Source organism: Symphalangus syndactylus, chromosome 10, assembly GCF_028878055.3.
Source record: "Symphalangus syndactylus isolate Jambi chromosome 10, NHGRI_mSymSyn1-v2.1_pri, whole genome shotgun sequence".
Taxonomy (NCBI): Eukaryota; Metazoa; Chordata; class Mammalia; order Primates; family Hylobatidae; genus Symphalangus; species Symphalangus syndactylus.
The window spans coordinates 108,347,452-108,366,819 of NC_072432.2; the positions used below are offsets into that span (position 1 = coordinate 108,347,452).

The 19,368-nt window shown below is 37.4% G+C and overlaps 1 protein-coding gene across 1 annotated transcript in view; it reads right to left on the minus strand.

Annotated features, from left to right (window-relative positions):
• The window catches only part of LOC129491657 (collagen alpha-4(VI) chain-like), a 91,168-nt gene that overhangs the window by 51,394 nt on the left and 20,406 nt on the right, over window positions 1-19,368 (minus strand). The window contains exons 8-16 of the mRNA XM_063610758.1: window positions 16,930-17,264; window positions 15,618-15,696; window positions 13,499-13,644; window positions 13,255-13,347; window positions 11,601-11,654; window positions 6,027-6,098; window positions 3,800-3,826; window positions 2,332-2,376; window positions 29-82 (exon numbers count right to left, since the gene is read on the minus strand). Coding sequence (XP_063466828.1) covers window positions 29-82; window positions 2,332-2,376; window positions 3,800-3,826; window positions 6,027-6,098; window positions 11,601-11,654; window positions 13,255-13,347; window positions 13,499-13,644; window positions 15,618-15,696; window positions 16,930-17,264 — 905 coding nt within the window. The remainder of the gene's footprint in view (window positions 1-28; window positions 83-2,331; window positions 2,377-3,799; window positions 3,827-6,026; window positions 6,099-11,600; window positions 11,655-13,254; window positions 13,348-13,498; window positions 13,645-15,617; window positions 15,697-16,929; window positions 17,265-19,368) is intronic.

Genomic DNA, 19,368 nt, shown 5'->3' on the forward strand with positions numbered 1-19,368 from the left:
AAAATGAAAGAATATCATCATACTTTACCTGATTTCCCCTATTTCCTTTTTCTCCAGATGACCCTGGGATTCCGCGATTACCCTAAAAAAAGAAAAATGAACATACAGAGAACCTGCCTTTTATTAGTCCCACCAAAATTTTTCTTTATGTATTTTCACAATTCTAGCCAAGAGTAGAAAGTACCTTTACTACTCTATTTCTGACAATGTGACAGGTTAGATGTTTGAATAACCCTCCCACTGAAAATTTAAAATTCCAGATAAATTAAAATATATTTTGTATACATTAAAAATCTAATTTAAGGCCGGGCGCGGTGGCTCATGCCTGTAATCCCAGCACTTTGGGAGGCCAAGGCAAGTGGATCACCTGAGGCTGGGAGTTCGAGACCAGCCTGACCAACATGAAGAAACCCTGTCTCTATTAAAAATACAAAATTAGTCGGGCGTGGTGGCACATGCCTGTAGTCCCAGCTACTCAAGAGGCTGAGGCAGGAGAATCACTTGAACCCGGAAGGTGGAGGTTGCAGTGAGCCGAGATCGTGCCATTGCACTCTAGCCTGAGCAACAAGAGCAAAACTCCATCTCAAAAAAAAAAAAAAAAAAAAAAAAAATCTCATTTAAAAAATCCTTATGGTTCATAATAAAGAGAAAGCAAAAATGCAGACAAGTAATAGCTCATGGCTGTCCAGAGGGCTTCTTGTAATTGTGTGTGTGTGTGGTGTGTGCGTGCGTGTGTGTGTGTGTGTGGTGTGAAGGGCCTCAAACTGACAATTTATTTTAGGGTGGTCCCAGAACGTAGTGCCACTAGGAACACACGACAGAAGCAAACAACCTCAACTCAGGCCCTAATGATGTCTCACAGATAACATTCCATCAAACAATGAGTTTAAATCAAAAGTCACAACACACGTGAGGGAGATGCCATGAAGGAGAAGGCAGCAGAAACAACATACAACAAAATCAGACTGCAATGACTGCAAATATTGGGATTATAATATACTGAATATAAAATGAGTATATTTAGTATGTTTAAATAATTAGAAGAGAATGACTAAAATAACCAACTATGAAAGGAGACCAAGTAGATTTCAGAAAGGATCAAATAGAACTACTTGAAGTGAAAAATATAATTAAAATTAAAAATTCAATTGACAAATTAAATATATTAAACGCGAGTGAGGTGAGAATTAGTGAACTAGAAACTGAAGAAATTATACAGAATGCAGCACAGAATGACAAAGAAATAGAAATATAAAAGAGCAGTTAAGAGACATTGGGGGCAAAATGAGAAGTTTTCACAAATTTCTAATTAGATTTCTGCAAAGAAATAATACAGAAAATGGGAAAAATAAAATTTCAAAATGATAATTTCAAAATTAGGCACTGAAGATTTCCAAAATCTATAAGAAACATAAACGCTCAGATTCAAAAGACTGACAAGTCCAAAGCAGAATACATAAAAAGTAATCCACACCTGGACACATCGTATTCAAACTGTCAAAAACTAAAATCAAAGGGAACATTTTAAAGCAGACTTATACATTTTTAAAAGTTGCTTACAAAAGAACAATTATTTTGACATATAACTTCTTAATGGCAATAATGAAAGGTAGAAGAAAATAGAAGCCGAAAGACTATGAAATTACATTTTCCTTTTTTTTATACTCTGAGCAGCAGCACTTAGGTATTTTTTCCAAGTCTTTTCTTTTTTTCTTTTTTATTATACTTTAAGTTCTGGGGTACATGTGCAGAACGTGCAGTTTTGTTACATAGGTATACACGTGCCATGGTTGAAATTACATTTTCACAGTGCTGAGAGAAAGTAACCATCAACCAGAATTGCTTACCCAGTGAACTATCTTTCAAAGAGATTTTCAGGAAAACAAAAACAAGAAGAGTTTACAATGAACTCACCTTCATTAAAGGAAATTCTAAAAGTTGTGCATTAAGCAAAAGAAACATGACTTTTTCATGTTCTTTTGAAGGTATCAATGACTACAAGGAAGGCATCAGTCAGATGAGTAAACATGAGGGTAAAGCTAGATAAGCACTGACTATATAAAACAACAATCAGAATGTGTAATTGGCAGAATTTAACAAAAACAAGATGGAAATAAAATACTAGACAATAATATGTAATATGGGAGGGAGTTGATTAAAGTTTCTAGAGTCCTTGTATTTTGAGGATGAGGAAAAATACATAGATTAACATTAAACATTGTTGAGTATGCACGTTAAAAATTCTAGCTATTCATGAAAAGCTGTACTCTCTACAAGAGTATAAATGCCAGGTTAATAGAGAGGAAGACATTAAATGAGAAACTTCTGCACCTGTTCTCCATCCAAGCCATCAACTCCTTCCTCACCAGGGTTGCCCTGTGAAGCAAAGGAAGATCAGAATCTTAGAGACAAGAGAAGCAGGTGTATGTGAATATTTCTTTGATGTTAATTTCCTTGCTAATATTTTTTCAATTGATACAGAGTCTAGACTCTGTAACACTTATACACTGCACCCAGTTACTAAAAAGTAATGATTATTTTCTTCCTGAAATAGTTATTAGGGTTATATACTGTTTTACCTCATAGCTTCAGGTGCTAAAAATGTATATGTATTTTTTAACCTCAAAATTTGAGTGGATAAGAAAGACTCCCTTTAAACTTTTGCACTTGGAACAAGTAGCTTTTTCACAAGACCAAATGAAACACTGGTTGTCGAATGCTAAAAATGGTCTTTTTGTCATTGACCTTCTTTAAAAAATGGCAAATATGCCTGAATTAATTAATTTAATGGAAACCTGGTAGTTCACAGATTAATGAGGAACTAAATGAGTGTGTGTGCATGTGTGTGCATTTTGGGAGATAAAATTTTAAAAAAGAAAGGAAGTGAAAAAGCTGAGGCTAATTAGGAGATAAAACTGGGCAGTGGCATGGTGACACCTCATCAAATATTCCATCACTTTCAAATTATGGGCCCTTCATTTTGCCAACTAACCCAAAATGACCAATAATATTTCATTATAAAGAATCTTTTAAAGAAAAAGCCAGAGTTTCACAAGCAAAATAAAATGCATTTGCATGTGTGAAATAGTTGATTTATTCCTACTGTCTACAAAAGAAAATCAAGTTTCAGACATTTTTTTAACCAAAGCACAGCTGAGTTATACATAAAATAAGTATACCAAACTCTTGGACTAGAATTACATGGCATATTTGCCACAGGCCGCAAGAGGTTAATCGGTGGTACCAGAAAACATGAATAAGGAAGCTCCATGAGCCCTTGTCTGTCTTGTTCATCACTTCGTAACCACTCCCTAGGATAATGTGGGGAACAGAGTGGGTACCTAATAAATCCTTTTTGAGTGAGTGAATCAGCAAATGGATACCACGGTTTTGAATCTGAATGTAAATCATTCCCTTCTTGTGCCAACTCCTTTCCTAACAACCTCATCCCAGCACTCCTCTTCCATTTGACACCCACCTAGACCAGACCCAGCCCACCACACCCTGGATTCAGGACCAACACTTCTAGACCATCATGTGATGAATACAGTGGCCCAATTCTTATACAGAGTCAGCGAGGATTGCAAACAATATGTCACTGCCTTAAACCTGAAATACATGTCTTACAAATTGTCACTCATTAGCATGGAAGTTTGACTATTCATATCATCTGACAAAATCGCTTGTCTAAAAGTCTGAAGCCTCACCTCACTCAGGCAAAGAAATGCGATTGAAATAAGTATTGCATTTCCCAAAGAAACTGCTATCCAGTTTAAAAAGGATAAAGGAGATTACCTACCTTCTCTCCTGAAAATCCTCTTGCTCCCTAAAGTTAGAAAGAGATCAAAAGAATTGAGCTTGAATGAGATTTTTAAGCCCTTGTTTCATTTAGGAAACCATATGTTCTCTGGTTTGAAGAAAATACAATTACAATATTAGATCAAAATGAAGATGCCTTGTCTGGCAAATGTGGTGGGCATTACAGCACCCTGGTTACTACTACCCTCCTTTGCATGGAACCTGGAGAAAATTGCACTTCGCAATTTCTCACATAGTAGGAATGAAAGGGAACAACAGTGGCCTGCCTCTCATTAAAATGATGATATTTTTCAAACAAAAGTGAGAATACATTGGCTAGCAAGCATGAGAGGGCTTCAAGGAACAACAGGAAAAATTAATTGAAAGAGTAATTTGATAGGTATATAGAACATGGCCATTGTGGTTAGGAAAACTCTCTTTAGGATTCTTAGATTGTAGAATTTTTTTCTTTTAGTTTATTAAGGAAGATTCTCCAATCCTGGACAGTTGAGGGACATTTAATGCAACCAGCCGAAAATGTACCTGTATCCCTTTAGCCTTTAAAACTTTAATGTTCTCACATGGACACAGGGAGGGGAACAACACACAGTGGGGCCTCTCTCAGGGGATGGGGTTAGGGGAAGGAGAGCATCAGGAAAAATAGCTAATGTATGACGGGCTTAATATCTAGGTGATGGGTTGATAGGTGCAGCAAATCACCATGGCACACATTTACCTCTGTAACAAACCTGCACATCCTGCACATGTACCCCAGAACTTAAAATAAAAAAAAGAAAACTTTAGTGTTCTCCATCCTACTTCCAACCACCAGCACCTGTCACTCTTTTCTGAGGGTTTTTTCAGGGACCAGGGCCTGCTCTACCCACAAGCAAGACAGACCAAAAGTGCTAGGAACTAATACCTCCTGGAAGCCACTGTTAACTAATCCTTGATGGCATTTGGTGTATAAATACCCCAGCTCCCTCACCCCTTAACTGGGGTACATTGAGATGCATGTTCAACTCTGGGTGCCAGAGTTCTTCAGTAGGATTAAGCTCCATCTACCTACAGTGGTGATCTGATTGATAATGAACCCTTTTCAAGCCTCCTTTCCTCCTTATCTCACCTCCTTACTTCCCTAATACTTACTAGAATTATCTCCCAGTAAAATCCAGAATCTACAATGAACTCAAACAAATTTACAAGAAAAAAACAAACAACCCCATCAAAAAGTGGGCAAAGGATATGAACAGACCCTTCTCAAAAGAAGACATTTATGCAGCCAAAAAACACATGACAAAATGCTCATCATCACTGGCCATCAGAGAAATGCAAATCAAAACCACAATAAGATAGCATCTCACACCAGTTAGAATGGCCATCATTAAAAAGTCAGGAAATAACAGGTGCTGGAGAGGATGTGGAGAAATAGGAACAGTTTTACACTGTTGGTGGGACTGTAAACTAGTTCAACCATTGTGGAAGTCGGTGTGGCAATTCCTCAGGGATCTAGAACTAGAAATACCATTTGACCCAGCCATCCATTACTGGGTATATACCCAAAGGATTGTAAATCATGCTGCTATAAAGACACATGTACATGTATGTTTATTGCGGCGCTATTCACAATAGCAAAGACTTGGAACCAACCCAAAGGTCCAACAATCATAGACTGGATTAAGAAAATGTGGCACATATACACCATGGAATACTATGCAGCCATAAAAAAGGATGAGTTCATGTCCTTTGTAAGGACATGGATGAAGCTGGAAACCATCATTCTCAGCAAACTATCACAAGGACAAAAAACCAAACACCGCATGTTCTCACTCATAGGTGGGAACTGAACAATGAGAACACATGGACACCGGAAGGGGAACATCACACACCGAGGCCTGTTGTGCGGTGGGGGGAGGGGGAAGGGATAGCATTAGGAGATATACCCAATGCTAAATGACGAGTTAATGGGTGCAGCACACCAACATGGCACATGTATACATATGTAACAAATCTGCACGTTGTGCACATGTACCCTAAAACTTAAAGTAAATAATAATAATAATAAATACTTGCAATTGACTCTTTTTCTCAGTCTTTACTTCTGGAAAACCTTTAATCTGAGGAGGAGCTAAGACTCCATAGCTATGTTGAAGAGTTATGATTTTCCTCAAATTCAAGAGACAAAGCCAAGAAAGCGAAAGAATCCCACAGCTCAAGGTCACACTCACCTTAGGTCCCCTCATGCCAGGGCATCCTTCCTCACCTCGGAGTCCAGGAAGACCCCGGGGGCCTCGTTCTCCCTATGGAAGAAGACAACATGAATGCACTCAAGCAACTGTCTCTGTCACCACCAGCCAATTCAAGCTAGCAATAAGGACCTTCAAAATGACCAAAATATGACTTGGTCCTTACAGTTGCTTTTACAACCTCAAAGACCTGCTCAGGTCACCTGCAAGGCACTCAGATTGTTAATCCATCAACTGCTGATAGAGATGACTCCAAACCACACAAACCCAAACTATCTGCATTTTTTAATCAATTCAGTTAAGCTGTATGGGCAAAACTTCAGAATTCAAATAAAACAGAAGGTCTGTCTGAACGTTTTCTTCAGTCAGCTGAAATTGGATGGAGGTTTCGTTGTGGTCCCTCAAGGAATAAACCATCATTTGACCCTTTCTCTTCCAGGTGAATTCTTACCCATTCCTAAGGTATAAGTCCTGTGTCACCTCCTCTCCTGAGAAGCTTTTTCTGTTGACCCCACCCAACTGTCCTTCAGTTTCCTGGTAGTATTTGGAGGATACAAATCAGTATATATCATAGTGAAATGTGGTTTTACACATCAGAATCTCCTGCTATATTGTGAGGTTCATGGAGACAAAGACAATGTCTCATTTCTTTATCGCTGCATTTCTAGCCCCAAACACAGCATCTGATATCATACAATAGACATCCAACCAGGATTTGAAGAATGACTTACTGAATTATATTAATAAATATAATCTTTTCATCTAGGCATTAGATTAGGAAGGGAATGGTAGATATCATGCCTTTTGCCAAGTTGATTAAATATTAATTGGAAAGCACTGCACATCACATGAGCTTTAATCAAAAGACAATCTACATTTGTAATATCTAACTTTGACTTAATTAGGTTGATAACTACATATGCTATTCAGGACAGTAAAAAGACACGAGAAAATGAGAAAAACTATGGATCTAGAATGAAAGGGCGTGTATCTGAGTCCTAGTTCTGCTTCCAGCCTGTTGTGTGAGCTTAGACAAAAGCACAAGATCACAGGATGCCATGAATCACAATTTTCACCACTTATAAATGTGAATCTAGATAATACTGACTCTAGTCATCTCATAGGATTGTTATATTGAATGTATGAGATGCTGTATTGGAAATACTTCACAAAGTATATGGATTGAACAAATGAGGTGTTTTATACTTAGATAGCAATAGATAACAAGAAAAGCACAGGTTCTGGCATCAGACAGACAGTTTTGGACACATCTCCAACCCTCTCCAACCTTAACAAGTCACTTACTCTCTCTGAGTTTCTACTTTCACATCTGTAGAACGAAAGTATTAACATGTACTAGCAGTGTTGTGATGACGATTAAGTGTGATAATACATACAAAATGCCTAATGCAGAGCTTCACACACAATAGATGCTAAATAAATGTCTGTTTTCCTCCATTCTTCCTAGTCTATTTGTATTTTTAGCTTCAATGTGTGGTATTTTAGCTTCACCTGGAAAATGCGATCCTAAAATATCTACTGTACTATATTGCAATGTATAGTGCTTTCCGTTGTGAATAATTGGTTGTTGTGTTTATTAGAAAATAGTTGATATATACAAAACAAATGTTTTTGATAGAAGCAGAGACATCAAGGAAAAATTTATTTTTTAACAAAACTAAAAATAACCCACTCAGCATGACTACTATTTAAAAAAGAAAAAGGAAAATAACAAGTGATAACAAGTGTTGGTGGCAAGGATGTGGAGAAATTGGAAGCTTTGTCCACTGTTGGTGGGAATGTAAAACGGTGTAGCTGCTGTGGAAAACAGTATCTCTAATTCAAATATTAAGCTCTATAATGTTTAAAAATTGGTCTCTCATCTACTCACAGTATTTGCTTAAAGCTATAAATAATAGCTATGATTTAATGGAAAGACTAACACCACTAAAAGGTTTTCAAATGCTTGGCTATTTTATGACAAATGGGAAAAATAATAATAACATATATACATATATGCATATACATAATAATATACATAATAATAATATGTATATATGTTATTATTATATTTATATGTTATTACATATATATATATAGAGAGAGAGAGAGAGAGAGGAAACTAAGAATGTTTAGCCCTGTGTCTGGCATATATCAAACTGTCAACGAATGTTAGATGTTTTTGTTACTACAGAGTTACATAAATATTTTTTGTGACCTTAGAAAATCTGACTTTGTTCTATAAGTAAGGTTTTGCTGTGTAACCAATGCATAAGTTATTATTTAACCACCCATTCATAACATATATTTTTTTTAAATACATAGAATTTGGGAGTCTGACAGATTGCATTTTCCAAAGCCAGACAACAATATCTCCCATTCCACATGCTCTGTGACCATGCCCCTCCTCCATGCTGGGGAGGAGTCTAAGTCTCCTCCTCTTGAATCTGGTATGGACTTAGTGAGTGGCTTGCAACCAACAGCATGAGAAAGCCATGTTACAGCCTGAATTCTGAGGCTGGGTCATAGGCCTTGCAGCTTCAGCCTTGGTCTCTTAGAGCACTCACTCTCAGGACAGACCCTCCCTGCTGGAGTGCTTCCTGTCGGTTCCAGCTCCGCCTGTCCTTGTGCAGTTCCAGCTAAGACGCCAGAGCAGCAGACATGTGGAAAGGGGCAGTGGGTCCTCCAACTCCTGCTTCTAGAGCCCAGACGGTCTAGTCTGAGACTAGTCAACCCAGCTGAGAGCCCAGGCATGGAAGAAAGAGGCCCCTCTTTTGCTTCTTTTTCAGTGTCCCCACCCACAGAGTCTGTGAACATAATAAAATGATTATTTTACACAATTAAGTTGTGAGGGTTGTGGGGGGCAGTGGGACTGTAAGTTATGGGTAACTGGAACACTGATTTAGTTATTTGTCCTTGTACACTTTCAACTTGAACCTACAAATTTATGGGCCCCATTCTGAAACTGGTCTACATCTGCACAGAGATGTCTCTGCTGTTGAGTAGACCAATCTGACCAGTTTTTCAAGCCAACAACATTCAAAGCCATTCAGAGGACAACACATTGTGGAAGTTGCCTTCTCTTGTGAGAAATGCATTAAAAAGAAACTAAGACCTACTAGAGTTGTTTTGTCAAATACAGGGGCTATTGAGCACTTGAAATGTGTCTGGTCCAAACTGAGATGTGCCTTCAGTGTAAAGTAACATTTAGAAGATAGTGTATAGAAAAAGTAAGATGTCTCATTAATTTTTATGTTAATTACTAATGAAATGATAATATTTTAGATATATTGAGATAAATAAAATATATTATTAAAATTAACTTCACCTGTTTCTTTTTACTTTCTTTAAAATAGCTGCTATAAAATCTAAAATTATAAATGTCACTTGCATTATATTTCTAACGTTGTACTAAAGGGTCTTTACAAAATATCTTGGTTTTATAATGTTGGCACAGTAAAGAAGGGGGACAAAACCATCTTTCACTCTAGACAGAAAAGAATTTGGTTTATCCTGTTTGTCTGAAATCGGAGTCAATGGTCCTAATGCGTGGGATGGACCTTACGTCATTCTCCTAACATTGACTGGGCTCATTGAACCACAGACTAGCCAGAAAAAATAAAATAACACTTAAAGGACATTTTAAAACATAATAAAAATGGGAAGGAATATTTTCATTGTTTCTAAATAAAATAGCAAAAATCCATCAATCACGTTCCTGAATGTATTTCTAACACCTAAGACTGTGCTTACTGAGGAAAAATAAATAGAAAAGTTGAGCAATTATCTTGTAAACATAAAGAAATGCGACTCTGTCTCAAAACAAAAAACAAAAAACAAAAAAACAAGAAATGGATGAGCTTACATGGGTCTCAGCAGCTACATTTTCCTCTGATTTCTGCTTATTTTCCTACACCTTAAATGTTCAGAATAATGAAACAATGTGCCACTCTAAGTGGAGCAATGACAACTTAGGTACCAGTGGTTCAGAAAGCATGGTCAAAGGGCCCCTTGTGTTTCCAAGATACTTTTGGGAGGGTCACAAAGTTGAAGTTATTTTTCCAATTACACCAAAACGTCTTTTTTTTTTTCATTCTTATTTTCTCCCAAGTTGTGGTGAAGTTATCAAGAAGCCACATGGCAAGTGACATCACCACAGACTGAATACAGAGGCAGATTGGAAATCCAGCTGCCTTCTAGTAAGCTAAATATGCTAAACAATGCCACTTTCTCACTAATATTTTTTGTTTGGGAAAATATAGTTATTTTTCATAAAGAAATATGTCATGAACGTTAACTTTAGTGAGTTTATTGTTGTTATTTTGAAATAAGATAAACAATTTTTAATATTCTTAGTTCTAATTTCTAATATGGTAAATAATAATACATGGAAACCACATAAACAAAAGCCCTTCAAGGTTCCCAATAATCTTTAAGAGTGTAAAGGTTGAGGGGTGTAGGAAATTGAGAGATTTTGGTTAAAAGGTACAATCTTTCAGTTATAAGTGAGTAAGTTCGGGGGTTCTAATGTACAAGATGGTAATTATAGTTAATAACACTATACAACATACTAGAAATTTGCTAAAAGAGTAGATGCTAAATGTTCTTGCCACACACAAAAAAAATGGTAACTATATGAGATGATGGACATGTTAACTGACTTGATTCTAGTATCATTTCACAATGTATACATATATATCAACTCATTATACTGTACATCTCAAATTATACAATTCTATTTGTCAATTATACCCCAACACAGTTGGGGTGGGGGGAAGAATATAATGCTATCCTTAGGCCAAAATATTTGAGAACCAGTGGTATATACATGAATCAACCTTAAAATAGGCACCAGTGGCAAAGTGGTTTTCCATAATTCAAAATTAGCCAAAAACCATGGGACTTAAAAATCCTTCTGGCATTTATATTATGTAATAAAAACGGTCCCTATCACATCCCAGTCCCCCAGCTCACAATTCTCTCTATAATATACATTTCCTCCACAGACAATCACATGACTAATAGATAACATCTGTTTGCCCAGCATATCCCCAGGGGTGTGTCCAGAGTTACATGCAAGCCATCGGTGGCTAACTATAACTCCACCACCTTCTCAGCCACATAGGGAAGCATCTGAATGACCTGTAGTAAGAACGGTCTTAGATTCTCTGCAATTATTTTGTTAACCATTTACAAATATAGATAGCTTAGTAATAGTAACAAATTATCTGCAATTTAGCTTATGATTAACAACTACTTTGACATCCATGCACACTAGACACAGACCACATTTTCAGTTAGTTCAAATTCACTGACTAAAAAATAAAACAGCCATACTGAATCATTAATGCATTCCAGAAACTATATCTTTAAAAAGCAGATCTGCCTGGCATTTATTATAACAAATGTCTAATATATATATATATATATATTAGACCCACTTTAAATGGCATAGATGAGAAAAACTTTCATGACTTAGGTGTAATTAAATATTGCTAATATTTGATCCATTTTGCCATGTTCTTTCAAAGTGAAGAAATAACATTCAGTACTTACATATCTGCCTTCCTCACCAGGATGACCCGGTAACCCATCAAAACCCTTCTCTCCCTGAGAAGACAAGAAGTCAAAATAAATTACTTTGCCTCAAAATAAATAATTTTGCCTCTAAATTATTTATTTCTCAAATCTATGTGAAATAAGAATTGTTACTAATAGATACCCTTGTCTCACGGAGTTGTCATTTTATGGAGAATCTACTAAATATCAGGCACAACGTACAGAGATATACAGAAACAAATACTCGTGTCCAGTGTTACAGTGAAAACATGCATACCTGTTTATCTTAATAATCAGTATATCAAACTATTCTTATTTTCCAAAATACCTTCTTAAGTCATTCTATTGTAAAAATCCAAATCAAGACTAGTTTCTAGTTAAAAGCGTAAGGAAAACTGTTACTCTTAAAGAAGGTTTCGACCTTGTTTTACAAAACATCAGTAAGCAAAGGTCTTCCTGCCTATCTTATTCATGAGAAATGGTTGTTTATTTCCGTATGACTCAACTGTCCAGTTCTATTTTGTTTTTTACTTCTTCTTACACACCGAAACACACAAACCATTTCCTCTCAAGGAAGTTTGGCTTGCCATATTATAGTCAGATGTGTTTATTTAGTCTGAAAGCTGGTCAATAAGACCTGGAAGGCATATTTTATTTGTGATCAACAAAGATATAAAAGTTATTATGACCATCTACTGAATTCTTGCAAACAGAAACAGCAGAGAAGTCAAAAATTTAAAATACTCCCATCTTTGGCCTTAGAGGCACAGGCACAAGCTGCAAAGAAACATATCAAGAAGCTCCCTAAACCTGATTTTCTGATTCTCCAATCTGTTAATGAGTAACAACATGACAGGGAAAAATATAATGCTAAGGCATGATTACAATTCATTTTTCAAAGAGTAATTATAAACTTTATACTATTCTAAATTTAAAAGATTAATCTGCAAAGCCCTGAAGAGCTCATTCCAACAACCTCATGGAAAATCTTCCAAAGAGAACATGTAAAAAGATGACACGAAGCCAGCGGGTGTAACTTAACCTTACCTGTGTGTTTGTGATTATACCCTCATTATAAAGCTTCAATCCCTGTGATAATGGAAACTTGCCAGCCCTGAATATCTGAGGATCATTTCTAATGAGATACTCTCCCTTAGAAGTGTTAAGTAGTAATTTTCCTATTGGTTAACCTAGAATTAACAGAGATGCAACTCTTTTCTCAGAGTTTGATGCTGTAGAAAAGAATGTTAGATGGAAAGAGGCATTTACTACTATAAAGAAAGCAGATGTTGGATGAGTGAAAATATGGTAGATAAGTGAAAACTTCTGTGCAGTGGCAGAATTTGTGACATTATTTGTCAAATGAGAACAAGAAGGTAGCATAATGTGGTGGAAATCATGTGGGACTTAGAGTCAGGGAGACATAGGGGCTTAACTCCCAAATGCATTTTCATAATGATGCAATTTTGGGAAAGTGATGTCACCTCTCTGAGCCTCAATTTCACACATGTAAAATAACATCTACCTGAAAGTGTTTGTTAGGGGGGTAAAATTAGAAAATGCTGTTAAATACATAACACAGTCTGGTATGTAGCGGGTACTGAAATATCGTCTCTCTCCTTCCCCCTATTCACATCTGACACATTCTTACCTTCCTCCCAGAACTCCCATAATCACCTCTGTACCCATCTTCTCCAAAACACTTTGCATATATATTGCAGCATGTTCTTTCCACAATTGTATCCTGAAAAACAGATCCATATCACATATGATTTTCTCATCTGTATTAGTATATATCACATTACACACTAAGATGACAAAATTCTCTCAATGTTTTTAAAATTATTATAATTAATAGAACTCAGCAAAGGATGGCGTTTTTAAAGAGTACTTACAAGTTGCTTCAGTAAGACGCTTGGGAGGGATCGCAGTGTGATGCTCAGAGGTTGCTTATATGCAAACCCTCTGCCAAATTCCAGCTCCTGGAGCTCTTCTAATTTATGGACACCTTCCAGGCCAATGATTAGGAGTCCAGAGAATCCTTCACAATTTCAACAGGTGGGAGATTACTTTCATGTCTTTTGAATGGTCTATCTTTGTCTCAGCCCCACATACTCATCCATCATTCCACCATTCCCATAGCCTTCACTTGTCTTGTCTCAAACTGCATTTTGTTACAATTAAAACTAGTTTGTGGCATGCCTTCTTGAAGAACTGGTCTGATACCTTTCAGTCCCACCAGCTGAAAGTTAAGCAGAACCACAAAGGACTCTCATAGCTCTCTTATAGCCCGCATTTTGTCATTTCACAGATGGTTTTCAGCCCTCGCTGTATTAAATCAGATCCTTCTAAGCCTATCCCTGAAGTTGACTTTTGGTTTACACTTAGGAATTGTGGCAGTCACTGTGGCCGTTCACAAATGTTCTGGCTCCCCTTCTTAAGGCACATGATAGGATTGCACGTCTCCAGTCAGGTTATAAACACTCATTGAGCCTCAATTCCTTACCTGTAAAATATTATCTATCTCATGAAAGTCAGAAGTGACTATATGGCTCGCTCTAGCTAATTAAATGTGAGCAGAAGTGACATGTGTTAATCCCCAGGAGAAATTTTAAGAGTAGTACACAATTTGCCCCATTTCCTTTCCCTTGCCACAGCAATTACAAAAACAGCTGTTGGGATAGACCCTCCTTCAGCCTGGGTTCTTGAATGGTGAGCAGGAAGCAAAGATGAATCACTTCTTGCTACTTTAAGTCACTGAGGTTTGGAGGTTGTTATTGCTGCATAATCTAGCCTATCCTACCAATGCAGGCATTAAGAGATCATCTGGATTTGTCCACAGAACAAAAATACAAACGAAGAAGGGTATTTTGGTAATTCAACTAGAAATCACCTTGTTTGTCGAATTTCAAAACAAATATTACTGTTAATAGTTTGAACAGTAAATTCTTGGCACGTACATACAAATCAGCTTTTTGCTATGGTAAACAAGCTGCTTGACAATTGTGTGGTTAAAAGTTGTGTATAGATTCTTAATTATTCCTTAAAACTAAATTCTTTGAAATGGAATTTCTGATCTAGCATAGCACGTAAGCAAAGTTTAGTCTCTTGTTACATACTCCCAAATCCCCTCCAGAAAACATGCAACAATTTAAACTTCTAGCGGCAATCTATGTAGTGAATTAAGATGGGAGTGAGGTGTCATAAAAAAATATTCTAACACATGATTAACCAATGGAAAACATCATCCCCAGCAAAATATGTTGAATATACTCGACTGAAGAGGAAAAGAGGTGAAAGGAACTTGAGCAAGCCAAGTTGCTGGTTGTCCATCCTCAGGTTGCTTTCAAGCCTTTACATGGCACAAAGTGGGAATGGTGAGAGTCATAGTGTACAGTTGAACAAGTTGTGCTGCACAAGAACACCCATCTGAGAGAGCTAATGCATGGCCAAATCCAACCAGCATACCCCTCACCACCCAGGAGCCCAATACACTTGCATCCATGCAGTGTATTGGATGTCTTTCTCTAATTGCACAAAGATGCCATATAGACTAGCAGCAGGAGCTCTTGAAGATGGAGAAGGAGGAAGAATTAAGAGCAAAGAGGGGAGAATTACAATGCAAAGAGCAGGGCTCAGCTTCAGACTGACTCCAGAGTTTGGGAGAAAATGACATATGGACCCCAGATTGGCCTAAAAGAACGAACAGCCCCTCTTACCATTTAAGTAGGAGTTGTACCTTCAACCTCCCACCCTCAAAAGCTAGTCCTGTCTGAGTCAGAAGACGCCGCTCAGTGTCAGGGACATTGTTGAAGAAGGCAGGGAGTTTCAGCTCCAAAACATCCTCTGGCTCATACAAAGAATGAGACTGGGCATCAGCCTCATGAGCACTGAGCCCCACGCACTGGGTGAACACACAGGAAGCTTCATAGAGTCCAGTGCCATCTGGAGAGCTGAGTGCCTCAGTTCCAGTGGGAGGAGGGAGGCCCACACTGGGCAACCCTATGCACTAACCTCTGCTGTGGAGAAACTCCGATGTTTTTTTCAGTCTATTTAAATCATCATCCAGTCCATCTGTAAACACTAAAAGGACCTGTTGTTTATGAGAAAGGGGGTTGACAGAGCCAGACAGGGAGGGAGGGAGAAAAGAGAAGTAGGAAGGAGGGAGGGTGGGGAAGGAAGAGAAAAGAAGGTAATAAGACAGTGAGAGCGGGGAGGAAAAGGGAAAGGAGGGAAGAGGAGAGAAGGGAAGGAAGAAAGGGAAGGAGGGAGGAAGAAGGGAGGGAACAGAGGGGAAGGGGAGAAGGAATGCATAAAATGGATATTATAAATTGTACATTTCTTTAAAATGCAAGAGTGAGTTTTTCTGATTATGCCTAGCCTTTCACCCTGTTCCTTTTTACTTATTCTTTTATTACACATTCACCTTTATTTCAACTTCAAAAAAAAGAGGATTTGAATCAGCTGAACTTATTTAAAAATACCTTCCAAAAATGCTTACAATATTTATCCTTAACAACACAAAACACCTAAATATTAACAGAGAGGTGTGTGTGCATGTGTGGTGTATGCAGTGTGGGCGGGGATGGAGGGGAGGAGATGTGGGGGGTGGTTATTGCTATTTTCTGTTATACTTTGTAATGTATTTTCTACAATTGAAATGTGTTTATTCGCTTATAAGAAATTTTTAATTTAAAACAGGAATAAAAAATAAAACATGGATGATATTAGTTAGAAAATACACCCACTGGATGCATAACAATATAAATGTAAGTTATGAAGTTTGGGGATGTCATTTCCTATTATGTGATGTGATAAACATCACATAAAAGCTTTCCATCTCTGTGGGCTTTTGTGAGTATATAGTTCAGAGACAGCAGAAGGGAGGGAGAGGCTTGAGGGGTGAGCTGTACTAAATAGCACTCACTAAAGACAGTTCAAGATGCTGACTGGAAAAATAGCAAGCCTACTCTAAATGGTAATGAGTGACCATAAAAAGCTAAGGAGTCTTAAAACATCTTCCAAGTTGTCTTGGAAATGAATTTATGTTATGGAAGAAAATGAATCACTAAACTGTGGGCAGTTTGAGAACAGGGACTTTATTCTTATATTCCTACTAGCATTATTGAGCATAGAACATCTAGGGCTTAAAAAATATTTGTTGTTGAATGAAAACGCATCTCTTGTTGGTTTTATTGGGTAACAATATGGTTTTCCTCTGTGTAAGATCACCAGTTAAGAACAATTTAGTTGGCCTCAGTCACAAAGCCTTATCCATTCTACCCTACCTGATGGCTCCATAGCAAGAGTTCTCAGCATTTATTACCTTTACTTTAGCAGAAGAGAGATGAATAGCATTATCTCCCAAGGACTGCAAAAAGTTCACATCCATATTGTTATTCCTGGCAGCCTGATGAACCAAGAACTTCTGGATGATCTCGTGACTGTATTTTTCAAAGCCTGAGTCAAAGATAAGCTGGCCATTTGAGCCAGGAACCAAGTAGCGGAATCTTGGATCTATCTGATCAGAAATGCCACAGCTGATGTTAGAAAGTAAAGCCAACTGTTGCATTAGCTCTGGCAGTAACCCTTGAAGCTTCTGCTGAACTTTCTTTGAAGGAGTTGAGATATCAATTCCTACAGACAAATCCAGGTTGCATCCTTTGAAGGTGAAGAAAATAAAATTAGTCATCTGCAGCTGCATAACTGAGCCCAGAAGATATCAGCCAATCCAGCCCTAAAAGACAAACCCCAGCCAACCCACAGAAGTATAAGCTAAATAGTGGTGGTTTAGGTTTTGGGATTGTTTGTTACACAGCAAAAGCTAATTGATACAATACATACTGTTTCATAGCTTTACGCCTCTGCAGATCCTACTCCCTTTGCCTAAAGTGTCTTTTCCCATCTTCCCACCCCAGTCTGGTCCTTCAAGTAGTAGTTCAAGTGCCTGCCCCACCCCACCCCACTCCCCAAGCACTCTCTGGTTCTTGTCCTCACCTCCTCATGTTAAGTTATTAAATGCCCGTGCATGCTCATTGTTACTTTATTTGTCCTTCTTCCCTACTAAACAAGGATTCCTTGATGGTAATGACTATGCCATCTAATTTTCCAATTGCCTAATACAGATGTTCATTAAATGTTTGACAAATCAATGAAGAAAAGGATATAAATGAGCCTTGAGTCTCTTTCAACAATAACTGGAATTATTTCCTTCTTCCCTGAAAGTGTTTTTCCTCATTCACCACCCATACCTATACCTTGTTTCAGCAGCATGGGAGCATATTAGAAAATGTCAGGAAAAATTCACTCCCAATTTTATGTCTAAAAATATTTAAGCCCTCTTGGGAAAGTTTTCTCTGGAATTTGAAGGCCAATTAATATTTCAGGCTATACCTATACACTTACCAGTGTATAATAAAATTTTGCACAAAATTCCACTAAGGATCAAAAGTTGATGGTCAGAGACACATCTGAGTTACAATCTGGTTGGATGAATTAAAATGTAACAACCTTAAAAGGGCACCTATTAATTACTTCTGCACAACAAGAATAACTTAGGACTGTCCAAGGCAATCCAGGACATGCAAACATTTTCTCCTTAGATCATCACCCACTAGAGTATATGATGATGTAAGGATCTGTGTCTATAACAGAATCTACATACCTGTATCGGAATCTGCAAGAACAGAACTGCAGATGGGGAGGAACAATTTGAGGGAAAATAAATATGTAGTAGACCATTCACCATGGACAGTAGCTTAAAGTTTCCCAAAAACCTGAGATCAGAGCTGAGCCATGAGCATTCAGTCCCCTAAATATCATACTCCATGCTAGCTGGTAAGATATATTTCTGGAATTGCCAAAACAGAAAATGTCTTCCTCTCCTCCTTTCACATAAAATATCTTGGTTTGGTTTGGTTTTTTAAATATATAATTCAAATTTATAAAAATGAGCTTTCACAGATGTGAATCCCATTTCTATATTGGACCAAATTTCAGAAAAAAAGGAATTTCCTTTTTGTAGCATGGCATATTATTCCAATATTTCTAATTCATATTTTCACCGGGAACATTTCCAGCTGGCTCTGTTCTGTAATTGACAAATGCAAGAAGCAATTTCTTTCCCTTTTAATGGAGAGGATTAAATCTTGCCAGGTAATCTCTAAGGTCTTTTTCAGGTTTATGATTCTAGAATGCTATAATTAATTAGAGTCTAGCCCTTATTAAAGTGTCTAGCTAATTTCATCAAAAAATTTAAGACAAAGTTGAAGATGAACATAAATCCTAACTTACTATAAGGGGCAAAATAAACTGAAAAAAGGAGCTGAATCCTGTATCTCCTCTTCTCCCCAGTGTAATACCTACCTGCATATAAACAAAAAATAGGACTTTGGTGACTAAAAATCTCTGAAATACTTCATATAGGACATACCATAATTCATGCTTCTTTTAAAAATAATTGTACGTGTGCATTCTTTTCAGATGATTTTCAAACTTGGCTAGACTACTGCAAAGTAGTTATATTTCTTTGTCAATATAAGCAAAGATATTAATTTAATGTCCTAGAAAATTGGACTTCAAAGTTTTGGTGGAATGCAGGGTTCTCATCCTAGTCCTCCAAAATTAAGTCTCTGTTTCCAAAATAAGACCTGGCCCAGGCCAGTCACAGTGGCTCAAACCTGTTATCCCAACACTTTGGGAGGACAAAGAGGAAGGATTGTTTGAGTCTAGGGGTTCAAGACCAGCCCGGATAACACTGGGAGAC